This window comes from Bos mutus, chromosome 15, assembly GCF_027580195.1.
Source record: "Bos mutus isolate GX-2022 chromosome 15, NWIPB_WYAK_1.1, whole genome shotgun sequence".
Taxonomy (NCBI): domain Eukaryota; kingdom Metazoa; phylum Chordata; class Mammalia; order Artiodactyla; family Bovidae; genus Bos; species Bos mutus.
In genome coordinates this window covers 41,534,851-41,552,407 of record NC_091631.1, presented here as the reverse complement: position 1 = coordinate 41,552,407, position 17,557 = coordinate 41,534,851, and the positions used below count along the sequence as shown (strand labels likewise).

Sequence of the window (17,557 nt, the reverse complement as noted above, 5' to 3'; positions counted from 1 at the left end):
ATCTGTGTCTCTCTCATTTCTATATATAGTGTCCTCTGGCATACTAGTGTTTTGTGCATTGCTAGTGCTCAGTTGCTCACTTGTGTCTGACTCTTTGCAACCCCGTGGACTGTAGCCTGCCAGGCTCCTCTGTCCGTGTGATTTTCCAGGCAAGAATACTGGAGTGAGTTGCCATTCCCTTCTCTGGGGGTCTTCCCGACCCAAAGATTGAACCCACATTTCCTTCATTGGCAGGTGGATTCTTTACCACTGAGCTACGTGGGATGCCAACCATCTTATGTAAAGTCCATTTAAATATACAATTTTATATACTTTCATCTCAATTCTGTAAATTTTTATCCCTTTAACCTTTGTTTTCATTTGGGATCCAATCAACAAGCTTGGTCTTAGAGAGAGGAGTTTTATAAGTTTTTTTTTTTTCTTTTTCCCTGTCCATTTTAGTGACCTTTGTATAAAAAGTTCTGGCATCTCCAGAGTGAGATTGAGCTGAGGAGTTCTTGCCCTTTGGTCTAACTGTTGCCCCAATAATTACTGGTCAAATATCTCAGTGCAAATTTTTGTAGCCTCTTAAATGCATATTTTAAAACTGGGTAAATAGAACAGACGTGTTTGGCTGTTAATGTTGGGGACCAGTGGGGGTCCCTTTTGGCCCATTTAACCTCAGGTGGGGTATAATATCAAATCTTGCTTTAATCACATAAATGCCCATTTTATTTATCCCATTTTAAATAACCACTAAAGATGTCTTTATTCTTGTGAAATAACTCTTCCTAAAAAAAAACCTCTACCTTGTTGGAAATTATAGCCAGTCTTTACTTACAGACTTTTATTGTTGACATTAGATGCTTATATATATGTATATATATACAATTCTTTTATTTATAATATATATTATTCATATCTATAATATATATTTATAATATAATTATATATTTGTTTTAATATTTATAACGATATATTATTTATATCTATAATATATACTATTTTAATATTTCTAATAATATATATCATATATATGATCTAATACAACCTCATTCTGGCTCAGACGGCAAAGAATCTGCCTGCAATGCAGGAGACCTGGGTTTGATCCCTGGGTCAGGAAGATCCCCTAGAGGAGGGCATGGCAGCCCACTCCATTATTCTTGCCTGGAGAATCCCCATGGACAGAAGAGCCTGGCGGGCCACAATCCATGGGGTCTCAAAGAGTCGGACACAACTAAGCGACTAAGCACACACACATATTTATAATAACCATACTTGGTAAAGAATACACCTGCAGTGCAGGAAACCCCAGTTTGATTCCTGGGTCGAGAAGATCTGCTAGAGAAGGGATAGGCTACCCACTTCAGTATTCTTGGGCTTCCCTGGGGCTCTTGGGCTTCCCTGGGGCTCAGCTGGTAAAGAAGCTGCCTGCAGTGCAGGAGACCTGGATTTGATCCCTGGGTTGGGAAGATGAGAAGGGAAAGGCTACCCACTCCCATATTCTGGCCTGGAGAATTCCATGGACTGTATAGTCCATGGGGTCACAAAGAGTCAGACATGACTAAGCAACTTTCGCTTTCACTTTTCACTCTTGAAATATAACTGCTTCCTTTAATAAATGGCCCACCTTTTGGGTCTGTCATTCTGGTTTATTTGCAGTCAGATTAATTCCTGTGGAGTGTTTGTGAATGTATTCTTTAGTTTTTTGAAATCTAGTGACTCTGTCAATCTAGCACTACAAGTACTTAACCAAGTGAAGCTTTGTTGAGTCTTTTTGTACATCCTAGTTTCAGTGTTGGTTGGTATCATTGAGTGGGGGCTTGGTAAGATGGAATAACCTACTGATTACATACGGTTTTAATAATTATGTATAAACATCTTCATTCTTTCTTACAGGGAATGGCCTTAAGTCTTGGAGATAAAATCAACTTGTCTCAGAAGAAAAATAGTATATAAGAATAAACAAAAAAGTCTTTGCAGCTTTACAGTTAAAATCTAGGTATGGGCTTACTGGACTCCAACATCTTTTGTACTCTTTTTGTGCTTTGTGTTATATAGAATCTGAGTTCATGCTGAATGCATTCCAGCCAATAATTTATAGCCTTTCCCTTAAATCAAGATTGATTTTAAAATTATAGTTTGTCTTTTGTCTTAACAGTTTTGAATGCTGTCCTCAAAGTATATAATGTTTCTCACATGTATCAAGACCATTTTCACAGTACAATAAACAGATCTATTCCTAAGTCTTTTGTTGTTTTATGAATAAATGTGTAATTACATAATTTTAGTTATGTAACAATGAATTTCTTTTAGTTGCATTATAGATTTCTATTATAAATTTAAATTGCTGTTTGAGTTGTGAATATATGAACTTTTTTAAGAGAATTTAAAGATACAGTGATATGAAATGAGATAGGCCTTGATTTACTTGATTAATGGTTGCTGCTGCTGCTGCTGCTGCTAAGTCGCTTCAGTCGTGTCCGACTCTGTGCGACCCCATAGACGGCAGCCCACCAGGCTCCCCCGTCCCTGGGATTCTCCAGGGAAGAACAATGGAGTGGGTTGCCATTTCCTTCTCCAGATTAATGGTTACTGACTTAATATTCTGACATCAGTTTATCTAAAAAATGCCTCATCGTGTTCTAAAGGGCTTTTCTCTGAAATTTAGGTTCTAGAAGAAAGTATCAAATACCTTGAGAAAACAGATCCATGTTCATTTTATCTTTTAATTAATTTTTATTGGCGTGTAATTGATTTACAATGTTGTGTTAGTTTCTGTTGTACAACAAAGTGAATCAGCTGTATGTGTACATATATCCCCTTTTTTTTAAGATTTTCTTCCCATTTAAGTCACCACAGAGCATTGAATAGAGTTTCCTGTGCTATACAGTAGGTGCTCATTAGTTGTCTATTTTATGCATAGTAGTCTATATATATATATATTCCAGTCTCTCCATACTCCCACTCCCCTCTTCCCCTTTGGTATCCATATGTTTGTTCTTTACGTCTGTGTGTCTATTTCTGCTTTGCAAATAAGTTCATCTGTAAAAATTTTTCTAGACTCCACATATAAGTGACGTTGTATGATATTTATTTTTCTGACTTCACTCTATATGACAGTCTCTGGGTCCATCCATGTCTCTGAAAGTGGCACAGTTTTGTTCCTTTTTATGGCTCATATTCCATTATATATGTGTATCACATACTTTTTATCCATTCCTCTGTTGATGAACGTTTAGGTTGCTTCCATGTCCTGGCTATTGTAGACAGTGCTGCAGTGAACATTAGGGTACATATATAGTTCTAAATTACTGTTTTCTCCAGGTATATGTCCAGGAGTGGGATTGCTGGGTCATGTAGTAGTTCTGTTTTTAGCTTTTTAAGGAATGTCCACACTGTTCTCCGAAGTAGCTGTACCAACTTACACTCCCACCAACAGTGTAGGAAGGTTCCCTTTTCGACATACCCTCTGCAGCATTTATCGTTTGTAGATTTTTTGATAATGGCCATTCTGAGCAGTGTGAGGTGATGACCTCATTGTAGTTTTGATTTGCATTTCTTTAATAATTGGTAATGTTGAGTGAACATTTTTTTCATGTGTTTGTTGGCCATCTGTATCCATCTTCATTTTAAAAAGAGGATTATAAACTGCCTAAAATAAACATACTATTCTTAATTATTCTGAATCATAGTGAAAAGCAGATAATCCAAAATAGATTTTTAATCTTCACATTTAGCTTTGGGTGTTCCTTTATGTTTGTCAGGAATTAAGTTGCTTCCAGCCAGCCAGTTACTGAAGCTGCACTGGGAGCATTCAACTCCAGAGGATTCAGAGAGCTGTCCTGTTTCCATGTTGCCTCTGTGCCTCACCTTCTCCTCCCTTTTCTCTCATTTTATGCCAGGGCTGGGCACCATCCCCAGGATGATTCTAAATGCCTTTGTGAGCTGAGTTCAGTTCCCTCAGGTCAGATTGTGTTGTTCTTTTGGCCCTTGCTTTCCTTGGGGATGACTGAGATAGTCTGCTCTTTTACCTAAGTCTGAACATTAAACTATTACACTTTGCCTTCCAGCTAAGATTCAGGCTGCATTCAGGATGAGTCCATAGATCAGGTCTGTGAAAGAGTGAAAGCGGCATCTCCTATTTCAGCACTTGAGTGAGAATGAAATGATTTGTTTGAAGTGTGAAGGAGACGGATACATCGTATGATGTCAGAAACTTTGAAGCCACTTGCTTTTTTAATCAAATGAACCAGGGGTCATAGGGCATTTGAGATTCCAGAACACCAAGATCTCAAAGCAGAGTCAGTGGCTACCAAATAGGAAAGATACTGGGAATGCTAAAAAGGGATCAGGTGGGTGCAGTGTCCAGCGTTAGAGATTTGTGATGAGAGCAGAACAACTGATGCAGTTTCGGATTAAATCATTTCCCAGGCTCTGTTCCCATGAATATTAGTTTCCTTGATGCCATTAGATATTATGAGAGAAAAGGGATTCCACAGTCAAGTCAGTTTGGAAAAGCTTTATATTGTTCTGTATTGGTGTTTCACCACCCACATTAGCATACTGAAAATGTTGAGAGGTCCTTCAGTAAAGTTTGGTTTAACCCAGCATATCTTAATCTTATATAACCAGGGAATCCTTTTTCTATAGAACACCTATTGATGATAACACAGGACAGGAAAAGTGGCTTAGCACATTAAAGATTTTGGTTTTGTGTTCACAACCATGATTTCATGTTAAATCTCAAGGGTTTATCTTTCTGTATGTCCAAAAATATATCTCTGTTGATACGCTCAGAAAATTGTCTAACACTCTGGTCAATTTTCTTGGGCTAAAATTGGTTCACATGGCCATTTTCTTAAATTCATAAATAAGGAGAACAAAAGAGAAAAAAGTTAAAACAGTTGTCAGATATCGATACTACATTAAGATATTTATACTTTATTAGCATTTTATTGGTTTTGTGCCTTTACTAAATGTAAATTGAGTGGGATAGCACTGTTTAGAAAAGCTGTTTACATTGTGCTCTCAGTTGGGATTTAAAATACACTTTATATGCTCACATTTCTTTGCATTGTTCATGTAAGAAGGCTTTTTCAATAGAACGGGAAAGACTAGAGATCTCTTCAAGAAAACTGGAGATATCAAGGGAACTTTTCATGCAAAGATGGACAAAATAAAGGACAGAAATGGTAAGGACCTAGCAGAAACAGAAGATCTTACAAAGAGATGGCAGGAATGTGCAGAACTAGACCAAAAAAAGGCCTTAATGATAACCACAATGGTGTGGTCAGTCACCTACAATAAACATCCTGAGAGAAACAGAAGATCTTACAAAGAGATGGCAGGAATGCACAGAAGAACTATACAAAAAAAGGTCTTAATGATAACCACGATACTGTGGTCAGTCACCTACAGTAAACATCCTGAAATGTGAAGTCAAATGGGCCTTAGGAAGCATCACTACAAACAAAGCTAGTGGAGGTGATGGAATTCCAGTTGAGCTATTTCAAATCCTAAAAGATGATGCTGTTAAATTGCTGGATTTAATTAATGTGTCAGCAAATTTGGAAAACTCAGCAAATAGCCCAGAGGTAAAGAATCTGCCTGCAATGCAGAAGATGCAGGAGGTGTGGGTTCGATTCCTGGGTGGGGAAGATCCCCTGGAGGAGGAGGCAACCCACTCCAGTATTCTTTCCTGGAGAATCCCAAGGAAAGAGGAGCCTGGCATTCTACAGTCCAAGGGGTTGCAAAGAATCAGACGTGACTAAGTAACTGAGCATGTACCTTAGTGGCTATAGGACTGGAAAAGGTCAGTTTTCATTCCAGTCCCAAAGGGCACTACCAAAGAATGTTCAAACTACCATATAATTCGCTCATTTCACATACTAGCAAAGTAATATTCAAAGTCCTTCAAGCTAGGCTTTTCAATAGTACATAAACCAAGGACTCCTAGATATACAAGCTGGGTTTAGAAAATATAGGAACCAGAGATCAAATTGACAACATCCATTGGATCATAGAAGAAGCTAGAGAATTCCAGAAAAACATCTGCTTGATTGACTGTGCTCAAGCCTTTGACTGTGTGGATCACAACAAACTGGAAAACTCTTCAAGAGATGGGAGTACCAGACCACCTTACCTGTCTCCTGAGAATCCTGTATGCAGGACAAGAAGCAACAGAACCAGAAATGGACAATGGACTTGTTCAAGATTGGGAAAGGAGTATGTCAAGACTGTATATTGTCACCCTGTTTATTATCTGACATGCAGAGTACATCATCCAGCCGGGTTGGATGAGGTACAATCTAGAATCAGGATTTCCGGGAGAAACATCAACCTGAGATATGCAGATGATACCACCAATGGCAGAAAGCAAAGCGGAACTGAAGAGCCTCTTGAGGGTGAAAGAAGAGTGAAAAAGCTGGCTTAAAACTCAAATACAAAAACCTAAGATCATGGCATCCACTTCCATCACTTGATGACAAGGAGATGGGGGAAAAGTGGGAACAGTGACAGATTTTCTTTACTTGGGCTCAAAAATCACTGTGGACAGTGCCCGCATCCACAAAATTAAAAGGTGCTCCTTGGAAGGAAAGCTATAACAAACCTAGATAGCATATTAAAAAGCGGAGACATCACTTTGCTGACAAAGGTCCATATGGTTTTTCCAGTAGTCTTGTACAGATGTGAGAGTTGGACCATAAAGAAGGCTGAGGGCCAAAGAATTGTTGTTTTTGAACTGTGGTGTTGGAGAAGACTCTTGAGAGTCCCTTGGACAGCAAGGAGATCCAACCAGTTCATCCTAAAGGAAATCAGTCCTGAATATTCACTGGAAGGACTGATGCTGAAGCTGAATCTCCAGTACTTTGGCCCCCTGATGCGAAGAGCCAGCTCATTAGAAAAGACATTTATGCTGGGAAGATTGAGGGCAGGAGGAGAAGGGAGCAACAGGGTGAGATGGTTAGATAGCATTATCTACTCAATGGACATGAGCTTAAGGAAACTCCAGGAGATGGTGACGGACAAGGAAGCCTGGCGTGCTGCAGTCCATGGGGTCTCAGAGTGGGGCAAGACTTAAATAACAGCAATGCTCACATTATAAAATATCATATAATTAGGACCATAATATCTAGTAAGAGGATAAGCAAAGTATCTGATACCAGGTAAGAGCTTAATATATAAATGTATTGAGTAAGTGTGTAAATCTTACAAGAAAATTAAATGGCCTTGATATTTTGCTGTCTTGACACTAGAGGGAGCCATGTGCAGTTACTTTCATTTTGGGATTAGAAGAGATTGGAGTTTAGTTTTTTATACAAAGAAAAACCAATATAATTTTTTTTTATTAGCAAGGAGATTGATATTTGTGATATTTTGCTAGCTGTGAAAAAATTTTCCACTTGATTTGTAAATAATATAGAAAACAAAGGAATTTGTTTTAGGATACCTAAAGTGACAGACGGAGAAGGCAACGGCAAGCCACTCCAGTACTCTTGCCTAGAAAATCCCATGGATAGAGGAGCCTGGTGGGCTGCAGTCCATGGGGTCCCTAGGAGTCGGATGCAACTGAGCGACTTCACTTTCACTTTTCACTTTCACACAATGGAGAAGGCAATGGCAACCCACTCCAGTGTTCTTGCCTGGAGAATCCCAGGGACAGCGGAGCCTGGTGGGTTGCTGTCTAGGGGGTCGCACAGAGTTGGACATGACTGAAGCGACTTGGCAGCAGTAGCAGCAGCAGTAGCAAAGTGACAGAACCAAAATTATTTTTTAAATATGTATTTATTTATTTGGCTGTAATGGGTCTTAATTGCAGCAAATAGGATGTAGTTCTCTGAAAGGAAGAAGTGGAAGTGATAATCGCTCAGTTGTGTCCAACTCTGCGACTCCATGAATTGTAGCCCATCAAACCCAGGCCCCTAGGCCTGGGAGCGCAGAGTCCCGGCCACTGGACCACCAGGGAAGTCCCCAAAATATTTTTGAAAACTCAAATAACATCAAGTATGAAGTATCTGTGTTATATATTGGATAAAGTAAGTAGTTCTACTGGTGACCTTTTTCTTCCACACTGGAGAATGTCCCTTAGCTTATAATTTATATCCTTTCCCTCAAACCAAGATCAAGTTTACAATTACAGTCTTTTGTCCTAATAGTTCTGAGTGCTGTCCTCAAAGTAGGGTCAGGCATATCATCTCCCTGCCTTACAGTCCTCTCCAGACTCTGTTATCTTTTCCCATCCTTGAACATCACTCTCTACCCTCAGGAATCTCAGGAGCCTGACGTGGTAACCAGCTACAGTGCAGAAGTTCAGTTTAGAATCAGAAGAAGTGTAGAATCCTGTCTGAATGTACTTGTTTTGTGGTCTTAGACAATCATGAATAGCTAATTTATTGAGTGCTTACATGTGTCAGGCATAGCACTGAGTGCTTTTTCAGTGGCATATATAACCCCTCAGTGACCCTTATCAGGCACATATTATTAAAATCATCATTTACAGATGATGATTACAGTCATAAGAGAGGGTGTTACATCCTATCAAGGTTTAATTTTAAGAGTCAACTCAGGTATAAAGCCTTCTGACACAAGAACCTTGCAACTAGTCATACATTGACACTACTGCCTCATCTCTTTGTGCTTCAGTGTCCTCATTTGTGAGATGCTTATAATATCTGGAGCTTCCCTGGTGGCTCAGACAGTAAAGAATCTGCCTGCAATGCAAGGGACCTGGGTTTGATCCCTGAATCTGGAAGATTGCCTAGGAAAGGGAACGGCTACCCACTCCAGTATTCTTGCCTAGAGAATTTCATGGACAGGAGCCTGGCAGGCTACGAATAGGAGCCTGGCAGTTCACAAAGACTCGGACACAACAGAACGACTAAAACTTTCACACTTTCACTAAAATGTCTATTTCATAGAATTGATGTGAGGGATGAAATCATAGATTGTATTATACATTAGCACATAGTAGATGTTAATAAGTATTCACTCTTATTTCTTTCCCCATTCACATTCCTTACACTACAGAAAAGACTGAAACCTATTCTTCAAACTATCTTCATACCTCCCTCAGAATTTAAATACTAATTATGTACTCTGTTTGAATGCTTTTTTTTTCTTTTCTTAACATCAGAAACTTACTTAGAAGAAGCTTCATTTCTCAAGAATTCTTTATAATAGTATTCATCATGTCAGTTTTTTAATTAGCTTTAGCACTTTTGCATATAAACTGTTGTTTTCACACTTAAATGAAACTGTCACAACCCATACACCTCATGTGATAGATGGTCTTTGATGAACATACTGGTTTTATTTGCTTTCAGGATGATAGTAGAATGATTAACAACTGAGTACAGAAATATGTGCAGCTAGATCACAGTAACAATTATTTAGAATTGCTCGCTTGGATCAAAAGTCACTTCTGATAATTGACCACTTTCTCTTGTTTTCTCTATCTAGCATGACAGAATCTCTTTGATTAAGAAGTTAGTTATACAGTGACAAAAGCAGGCAAGTGGGATTGTGCCTTTTATCTGATTCTGTATATAATTGTGGGATTCTGAGAAAACTATGTATTTTTGATTATAAACCCAACAAAATACACAAAGTAAATGCAGCATGGTGGGCTGAAACACCCCTAAATGAGATTCTTCCTAAATTGAATCTCAGTTCTCTAACTTTCTGAAAATTGATGTATCTATTTGGGTCTATCTCTTTATCTGTAAAATGAAATAATGAAATAATAACTGACTCCAGAGTTTCTAGTTCAAAAAATTCATACTAAGAAGCCTTGTGTTTTTACATATACTTGTCAACAAACCTTGTAAATCAACTGGGATATCAGTTCTGTTCAGTTCAGTCGCTCAGTCGTGTCCGACTCTTTGCAACCCCATGAATCACAGCACACCAGGCCTCCCTGTCCATCACCAACTCCTGGAGTCTACCCAAACCCATGTCCATTGAGTCGGTGATGCCATCCAGCCATCTCATCCTCTGTCATCCCCTTCTCCTCCTGCCCCCAATCCTTCCCAGCATTAGGGTCTTTTCCACTGAGTCAACTCTTCACATGAGGTGGCCAAATTATTGGAGTTTCAGCTTCAACATCAGTCCTTCCAATGAACACCCAGGACTGATCTCCTTTAGGATGGACTGGTTGGATCTCCTTGCAGTCCAAGGGACTCTCAAGAATCTTTTCCAACACCACAGTTTAAAAAGCATCAATTCTTCAGCTCTTAGCTTTCTTTATAGTCCAACTACATCCATACATGAGTACTGGAAAAACCATAGCTTTGACTAGATGAACCTGTGTTGGCAAAGTAATGTCTCTGCTGTTTAATATGCTGTCTAGGTTGGTCATAAATTTTCTTCCAAGGAGCAAGTGTTGTTTAATTTCATGTCACATTTCATCTGCAGTGATTTTGGAGCCCAAAAGCATAAAGTCTGTCACTGTTTCCACTGTTTCCCCATCTATTTCCCATGAAGTGATGGGACCAGAAGCCATGATCTTAGTTTTCTGAATGCTGAGTTTTAAACCAACTTTTTCACTCTCCTCTTTCACTTTTATCAAGAGGCTCTTTAGTTCTTCTTCGCTTTCTGCCAAAAGGGTGGTGTCATCTGCATGTCTGAGGTTACTGAGATTTCTCTCAGCAATCTTGATTCCAGCTTGTGCTTCATCCAGCCCAGCATTTCTCATGATGTACTCTGCATATAAGTTAAATAAGCAGGGTGACAATATACAGCCTTGACGTACTCCTTTTCCTATGTGGAACCAGTCTGTTGTTCCATGTCCAGTTCTAACTGTTGCTTCCTGACCTGCATACAGATTTCTCAAGAGGCAGGTCAGGTCATCTGGTATTCCCATCTCTTAAGAATTATCCACAGTTTGCTGTGATCCACACAGTCAGAGGCTTTAGCATATTCTATAAAGCAGAAATAGATGTTTTTCTGGAACTTTCTTGCTTTTTCAGTGATCCAATGGATGTTGGCAATTTGATCTCTGGTTCCTCTGCCTTTTCTAAATCCAGCTTGAACATCTGGAAGTTCACGGTTCACATACTGTTGAAACCTGACTTGGAGAATTTTGCGCATTACTTTAATAGCATGTGAGATGAGTGCAATTGTGCAGTAGTTTGAGCATTCTTTGGCATTGGCTTTCTTTGGGATTGAAATGAAAACTAAACTTCTCCAGTCCTGTGGCCACTGGTAAATTTTCCAAATTTGCTGGCATATTGAATGCAGCACTTTCACAGCATCATCTTTTAGGATTTGAAATAGCTCCACTGGAATTCCATCACCTCCACTAGCTTTGTTTGTAGTGATGCTTCCTAAGGCCCATTTGACTTCACATTTTAGGACGTCTGCCTCTAGGTAAGTGATCATACCGTCATGACTATCTGGGTCATGAAGATCTTTTTTGTGTAGTTCTGTATATTCTTACCACCTCTTCTTAATATCTTCTGCTTCTGTTAGGTCCATACCATTTCTGTCCTTTATTGTGCCCATCTTTGCATGAAATGTTCCCTTGGTATCTCTAATTTTCTTGAAGAGATCTCTAGTCTTTCCCATTTTATTGTTTTCTTCTATTTTTTTGCACTGATCGCTGAGGAAGGCTTTCTTATCTCTCCTTGCTATCTTTGGAACTCTGCATTCAAATGGGTATATCTTTCCTTTTCTCCTTTGCTTTTCGATCCTCTTCTTTTCTCAGCTATTTTTAAGGCCTCCTTGGACAGCTGTTTTGCTTTTTTGTATTTCTTTTTCTTGGGGATGGCCTTGATCCCTGTCTCCTGTACAGTGTCAGGAACCTCTGTCCATAGTTCTTCAGGCACTCTGTCTATCAGATCTAATGCCTTGAATCCATTTCTCTCCTCCACTGTATAATTGTAAGGGATTTGGTTTAGGTCACACCTGAACGGTCTAGTGGTTTTCCCTACTTTCTTCAATTTAAGTCTGAATTTGGCAATAAGGAGTTCATGATCTGAACCACAGTATAGAGCTTCTCCATCTTTGGCTGCAAAGAATATATAATCAATCTGATTTCAGTGTTGAGTATCTCATGATGTCCATGTGTAAAGTCTTCTCTTGTGTTGTTGGAAGAAGGTGTTTGCTATGACCAATGCATTCTCTTGGCAAAACACTATTAGCCTTTGCCCTGCTTTATTCTGTACTCTAAGGCCAAATTTGCCTGTTACACAAGGTGTTTCTTGACTTCCTACTTTTACATTCCAGTCCCCTATAATGAAAAGGACATCTTTTTTGGGTGTTAGTTCTAGAAAGTCTTGTAGATCTTTATAGAACTGTTCAGCTTCTTCAGCGTTACTGGTCGGGGCATAGACTTGGATTACTGTGACATTGAATGGTTTGCCTTGGAAATGAACAGAGATCATTCTTTTGTTTTTGAAATTGCATCCAAGTACTGCATTTCAGACTCTTTTGTTGACTCTGATGGCTACTCCATTTCTTCTAAGGGATTCTTGCCCACAGTAGTAGATATAATGGTCATCTGAGTTAAATTCACCTATTTAAGTGAATGGGTGAATCCATTTAAGTTCACTGATTCCTAAAATGTCGACGTTCACTCTTGCCATCTCCTGTTTGACCACTTCCAGTTTGCCCCGATTCATGGACCTAACATTGCAGGTTCCTATGCTCTTAACAGCATCAGACTTTGCTTCTATCACCAGTCACATCCGCATCAGGGTTTTGTTTTTGCCTTGGCTTCTTCTCTTCATTCTTTCTGGAGTTATTTCTCCACTGATCTCCAGTAGCATATTGGGTACCTAACGACCTGGGGAGTTCATCTTTCATTGTCCTATCTTTTTGCCTTTTCCTACTGTTCATAGGGTTCTCAAGGCAAGAATACTGAATTGGTTTGCCGTTCCCTTCTCCAGTGGACCACATTTTGTTAGAACTCTCCACCATGACCTGTCCATCTTAGGTGGCCCTACAGGGCATGTCTCATAGTTTCATGAGACAAGGGTATGGTCCATGTGATCTGATTGATTAGTTTTCTGTGATTGTGGTTTTCAGTCTGTGTGCATGATGGTGAAGGATGAAGAAAACAAAACAACCAATGGGATGACAGCCATGAGGTTTGTATGTCAAGGAGACCCAAGCCTCTCTGTTCTCTTGAATCTGGGGTCTCTTCTGAGTTGTGGGGCTTCACATGAAGAAACTTCACATTCTGCTTGTCTCTTGCTAGGATGCTGTCTCCTAGAATATCAGGAGCATTGGTGTCAGAACACATTTCCCAGGGAAGTGAGAGGCATAGATTCAAAACCAAGTCTTTTGGCTTGCTTTCTCATGTGGTACTCAAAGATGACCCTGTATCTATGAACGCCCTCTGTGCTCTGCCACATAAATTGCTTCTGCTGCATATTATCCACTTATCTTGCTCCTAAGAAAATAATTGAGTACTTTCCTGTCTGTGGTCACCAGAGAGAAATTTAGAAGTAAGCAAATAACCCTCCCTTCATTACTGGTAGTTGAACATCTCTTATAGTTACTGTGTTTTTAAAGTAAAGTTTAAGATAAACATATACAAGCATCATGGTTTGGTAAAGTTAACATACTTGGATTCAAAAGACTTGGTTTTGAATCTAGATGAAGCTGAAGGTCTTTTTAGGCACCATGATGGAGATGGAGCCCTGAAGAGGTCACCTGCTCACTGGGGCAGGAATCTGACCTGATATAGATGCATGTGTCTTTGGCCATCAATATTAGATGGTTGCTGTAGAGAACAGCATTTTAGAGGAGAACTTTTAATGAAAAGTTGAATGTCACTGAAGGCTGGAACAGTCATATTAATCTGCTTTTACATATGCTTCAGGGAGAAGGCAATGGCAACCCACTCCAGTACTCTTGCCTGGAAAATCCCATGGACGGAGCAGCCTGGTGGGCTACCATCTATGGGGTCGCACAGAGTCAGACGTGACTGAAACGACTTAGCAGCAACAGCAGCAGCCCTCTAATGGAGAAGGATAAGAGGCTTATGGAAGCTTCCTGATGGGAGAGACTGACTAAGAGGGAAATTGGGTCTTGTTCTGATGGGAGGGGCCATGCTCAGTAAATCTTTAATCCAATTTTCTGTTGATGGGTGGAGCTGTGTTCCCTCCCTGTTATTTACCAGGGGCCAAACTATGGTGGAGGTAATGAAGATAATGGCGACCTCCTTCAAAAGGTCCCATGCAGGCACTGCTACACTCAGTGCCTCCAACCCTGCAGCAGGCCACCACCGACCCACACCTCTGCTGGAGACTCCTGGGCAAGTCTGGGTCAGTCTCTTGTGGGGTCACTGCTCCTTTCTGCTGGGTCCTGGTGCACACGAGTTTCTCTTTGTGCCCTCCAAGAGTCTGTTTACCCAGTCCTGTGTAAGTTCTGGTGGCTCTATGGTGGGGTTAATGGTGACCTCCTCCAAGAGAGCTTAAGCCATACCCAAGTCTGCTGCCCCCAGAGCCCCTGCCCCTGCAGTAGTCCACTGCTGACCCATCCCTCCACAGGAGACACTGAACCACAGTTCTGTCTCAGTCTCTGTGGGGTCTCTGGGTCCTGGGGCACACAAGGTTTGTTTGAGCCCTCTGAGCCTCTCTGGCAGGAATGGGGTTTGATTCTAAATGCGAATTCGCCCCTCCTACCATCTTGCTGGGGCTTCTCCTTTGCCCTTGGACGTGGCATATCTCCTCGCAGCTGCTCCAGCGATGCACAGCCACCACTCCAGCGCCTACCGCTTGCTGGCTATTACCCAGAGATGCCTCAAAATCCACATTATGAAGTGAAACTTATGTTACCGCTCAGACTTGTTCCTCTGCTGAGTCTCTGGTTAGTTATGCTAGAAACCCAGTAGTCACTGTTAGCTCTATCTCCACCCCTTATATCCCATCAGACATCAAGCCCAGTGTTCTCCCTTCCTCAGTATTTTTCTCATCTTTTTTCCCCACTCCTATTGCCATTGCTCTGGTTTAGACTTTCATCATCTTTATTGTGTTCTGTTACACTGGCCCAACTATAAACTTCACAAATGATTCTAAATTGAAAGCTGACACTGCAGTCCTGACCATACACAACAGTAGCTATGTGATTCTTTGACCTGGTCAGACCTTTCCCTGGTAATAACATTTTGGAAGACATAACTTAAAAAAGAAAAAAACATGTCCAAAAACTTTGACATTATAAAAAAACATTATAAATAATGAAAATTTAAAATGTTGAGACACCCTAAAATGAATATTGATAAGCAAATGGTGTTAAGTATATGATGTGTACCAGAGTCCCCAGTAGATAAGTAGATAAATATTTATTGAGTAACCAAATGAGTGAAGCCTGTAGCTATAGAGATAACAGTAGCCATAAGAGATAACAGGTTGTGGATATGAAGTGTTAGGTGGGAAAGGAAGGGGTAAATTATGAGTTTGGGATTAACGTATACACCCTATTATGTATAAAATAGATAATCAACAGGTACCTACTGTATAGCACAGAGAATTCTACTCAGTATTTTGTAATAACTTGAAAGGGAAAAGACTCTGAAAAAGAATTCTTAATATATATTCATATCTTCCCTTCCCAGGGATCGAACCCAGGTTTCCCGCATTGTAGGCAGATGCTTCCTGGCTATTATATATAGGGAAGCCTATATATTCATGTATTTATGTATAACTGAATCATTGTATTATTACCTGAAACTAACACAATGTAGTAAGTCAACTATGCTTCAGTTAAAAAAAAGAGTGTTAGATGAGAAAAAAGACCCCACTCTCTAAGAATGTCTCCTATATTGAGACGAATCAGGGTGTGTCATGGATATACTGCCTGTCTCTCTCTGAAGGTGAATAAAAAATCAAAATATCACATCAGTCATGTCAGTGGTACCTCTTGAAAATAAATGCTGTTTACTGCCTCAAATCACTGGGTGTGCCTAAGATATTTCATTAGCTGGGGTCCCTTATTCTAGCTCTTGTGATTTTTAGATCTGTAATCTTGATGTCTTAAAACCCACCCGGAGAGCTAGCATCTCCTTGTAAGTGAACACTGCATTCTCCTATAAAGAGGGTGGGGACTGAATCTTACCACATGGGGCTTCACCAGCCAGAATGTGGGGGAAATGCTATGTGGTTCAAAAAGTCTGTCCAGAAAATTTTCTGAACTCTGCTAAGCTATGCATATAGTTTCTTAAAGCCCAACAACATAAAGTGAATTTAATTAGTTGTAACCAAAATGTTCTTTCTATGAGGTTATTTAAGGTCATACTTTTTCTTTCCTAATGACCCCATGCTTTGAGTAAAAGTATGATTATTACTCATGCTTTGAGTAAAGGTATGACTGTTAAGAGCTTATTTTCAAACATATCTGCTAGTACACTATAATTCACAAGCTGGACCAGTGTATTCCCACAGCTAATATCAAATAATGGTAGTCTTTTTTTTCCAGGCCCAAGAAAATTTGATAGAAGTTTGTCAATTTTATGTTTCTTCTCCATAAATGTTAAAACCAGCTCCCAAATTTTAAAGTAATAAGCATTAGAGGAGTGTTTGAGCTTCCCTGGTGGCTCAGATAGTAAAGAATCTGCCTGCAACGTGGGAGACCTGGGTTCGATCCCTGGGTTGGGAAGATCCCCTAGAGAAGGGAAAGGCTATCTGCTCCAGGATTCTGGCCTACAGCATTCCATGGACTATATAGTCTGCGGGGTTGCAGAGTCAGACACAACTGAGTGACTTTCACTTTTCACTTTCAGGGGAGTGTTTGGCTAGCTGAATGTTCTTGATCTAATAACTTGTCTTTGTGACCATTTGTGCTCACGGTGGCTTTTTATTTTCTGCTAGTAAATTGTTTCTTGTTCATCAAATTGAATTAAATGTGTCACCATCATGGTGGCAACAAAGGACAACTTGATTTCTAGATGCTCCACCACTGGCCTAGGTGTCTGTGTGAAATGTAACTTATAAACTCAAGATGTTATTATGTAACTCACGCAGATTGTATACTCACAGGCGCTATTCAATGAAAATAAGTCTTGGTAAATGGAAGAATAAACCCAAGTTCAAGTAGTCCCTGGCTTATGCCTTTAACATAAAGAACTTTGGAAAAGCCATGGAAGAATGTGCCCTGGTCTGGGGCACTCAACCTGAAGTAAGATTTTCCTCTTATTTCCCCAGCCTAAGCCATAAGGCAGGGCATTACCAAGACCCTTGGGTTCTGACTGTAATACCTGTTGTAAGTGCTGTTCATTATCTTGAAGTTACGGAGGATGAGATACAATTTGGTGAGTATTTTAAGAATACCCAATCAAGGACTATTTGACAAGCTATGAGAACACAGAAAACTATCAGAGGAAAGTCAAGAAAATTTTCACAGAGATGACATTTGAAGTAAGCCTTGGAAAGCATAAATTTGCCTGCTGAATGTCAGGTAAGGAATGGGAAGAAAGTATGGGGAAACTATCCAGCCACAGAACAACTGGATAAGTCACAGACATGCATAGCACAGAAAGGCAACTCCTATTCAACGTAAAGTGTGTTGGGGGCAGGTGGTGAGACTGGAAATGGTAAATAAGGATCCAGTTGTGAAGGCTGAGGCCTTTGAA

General features: G+C 40.0%; 1 protein-coding gene across 1 annotated transcript in view; it reads left to right on the top strand.

Annotated features, from left to right (window-relative positions):
• The window catches only part of COPB1 (COPI coat complex subunit beta 1), a 34,713-nt gene extending 32,488 nt beyond the window's left edge, over positions 1 to 2,225 (top strand). The window contains exon 22 of the mRNA XM_070383987.1: positions 1,879 to 2,225. Within this exon, the coding sequence (XP_070240088.1) occupies positions 1,879 to 1,938 (60 nt within the window). The 3' untranslated portion in view covers positions 1,939 to 2,225. The remainder of the gene's footprint in view (positions 1 to 1,878) is intronic.
• Positions 2,226 to 17,557: the final 15,332 nt, after the last annotated feature.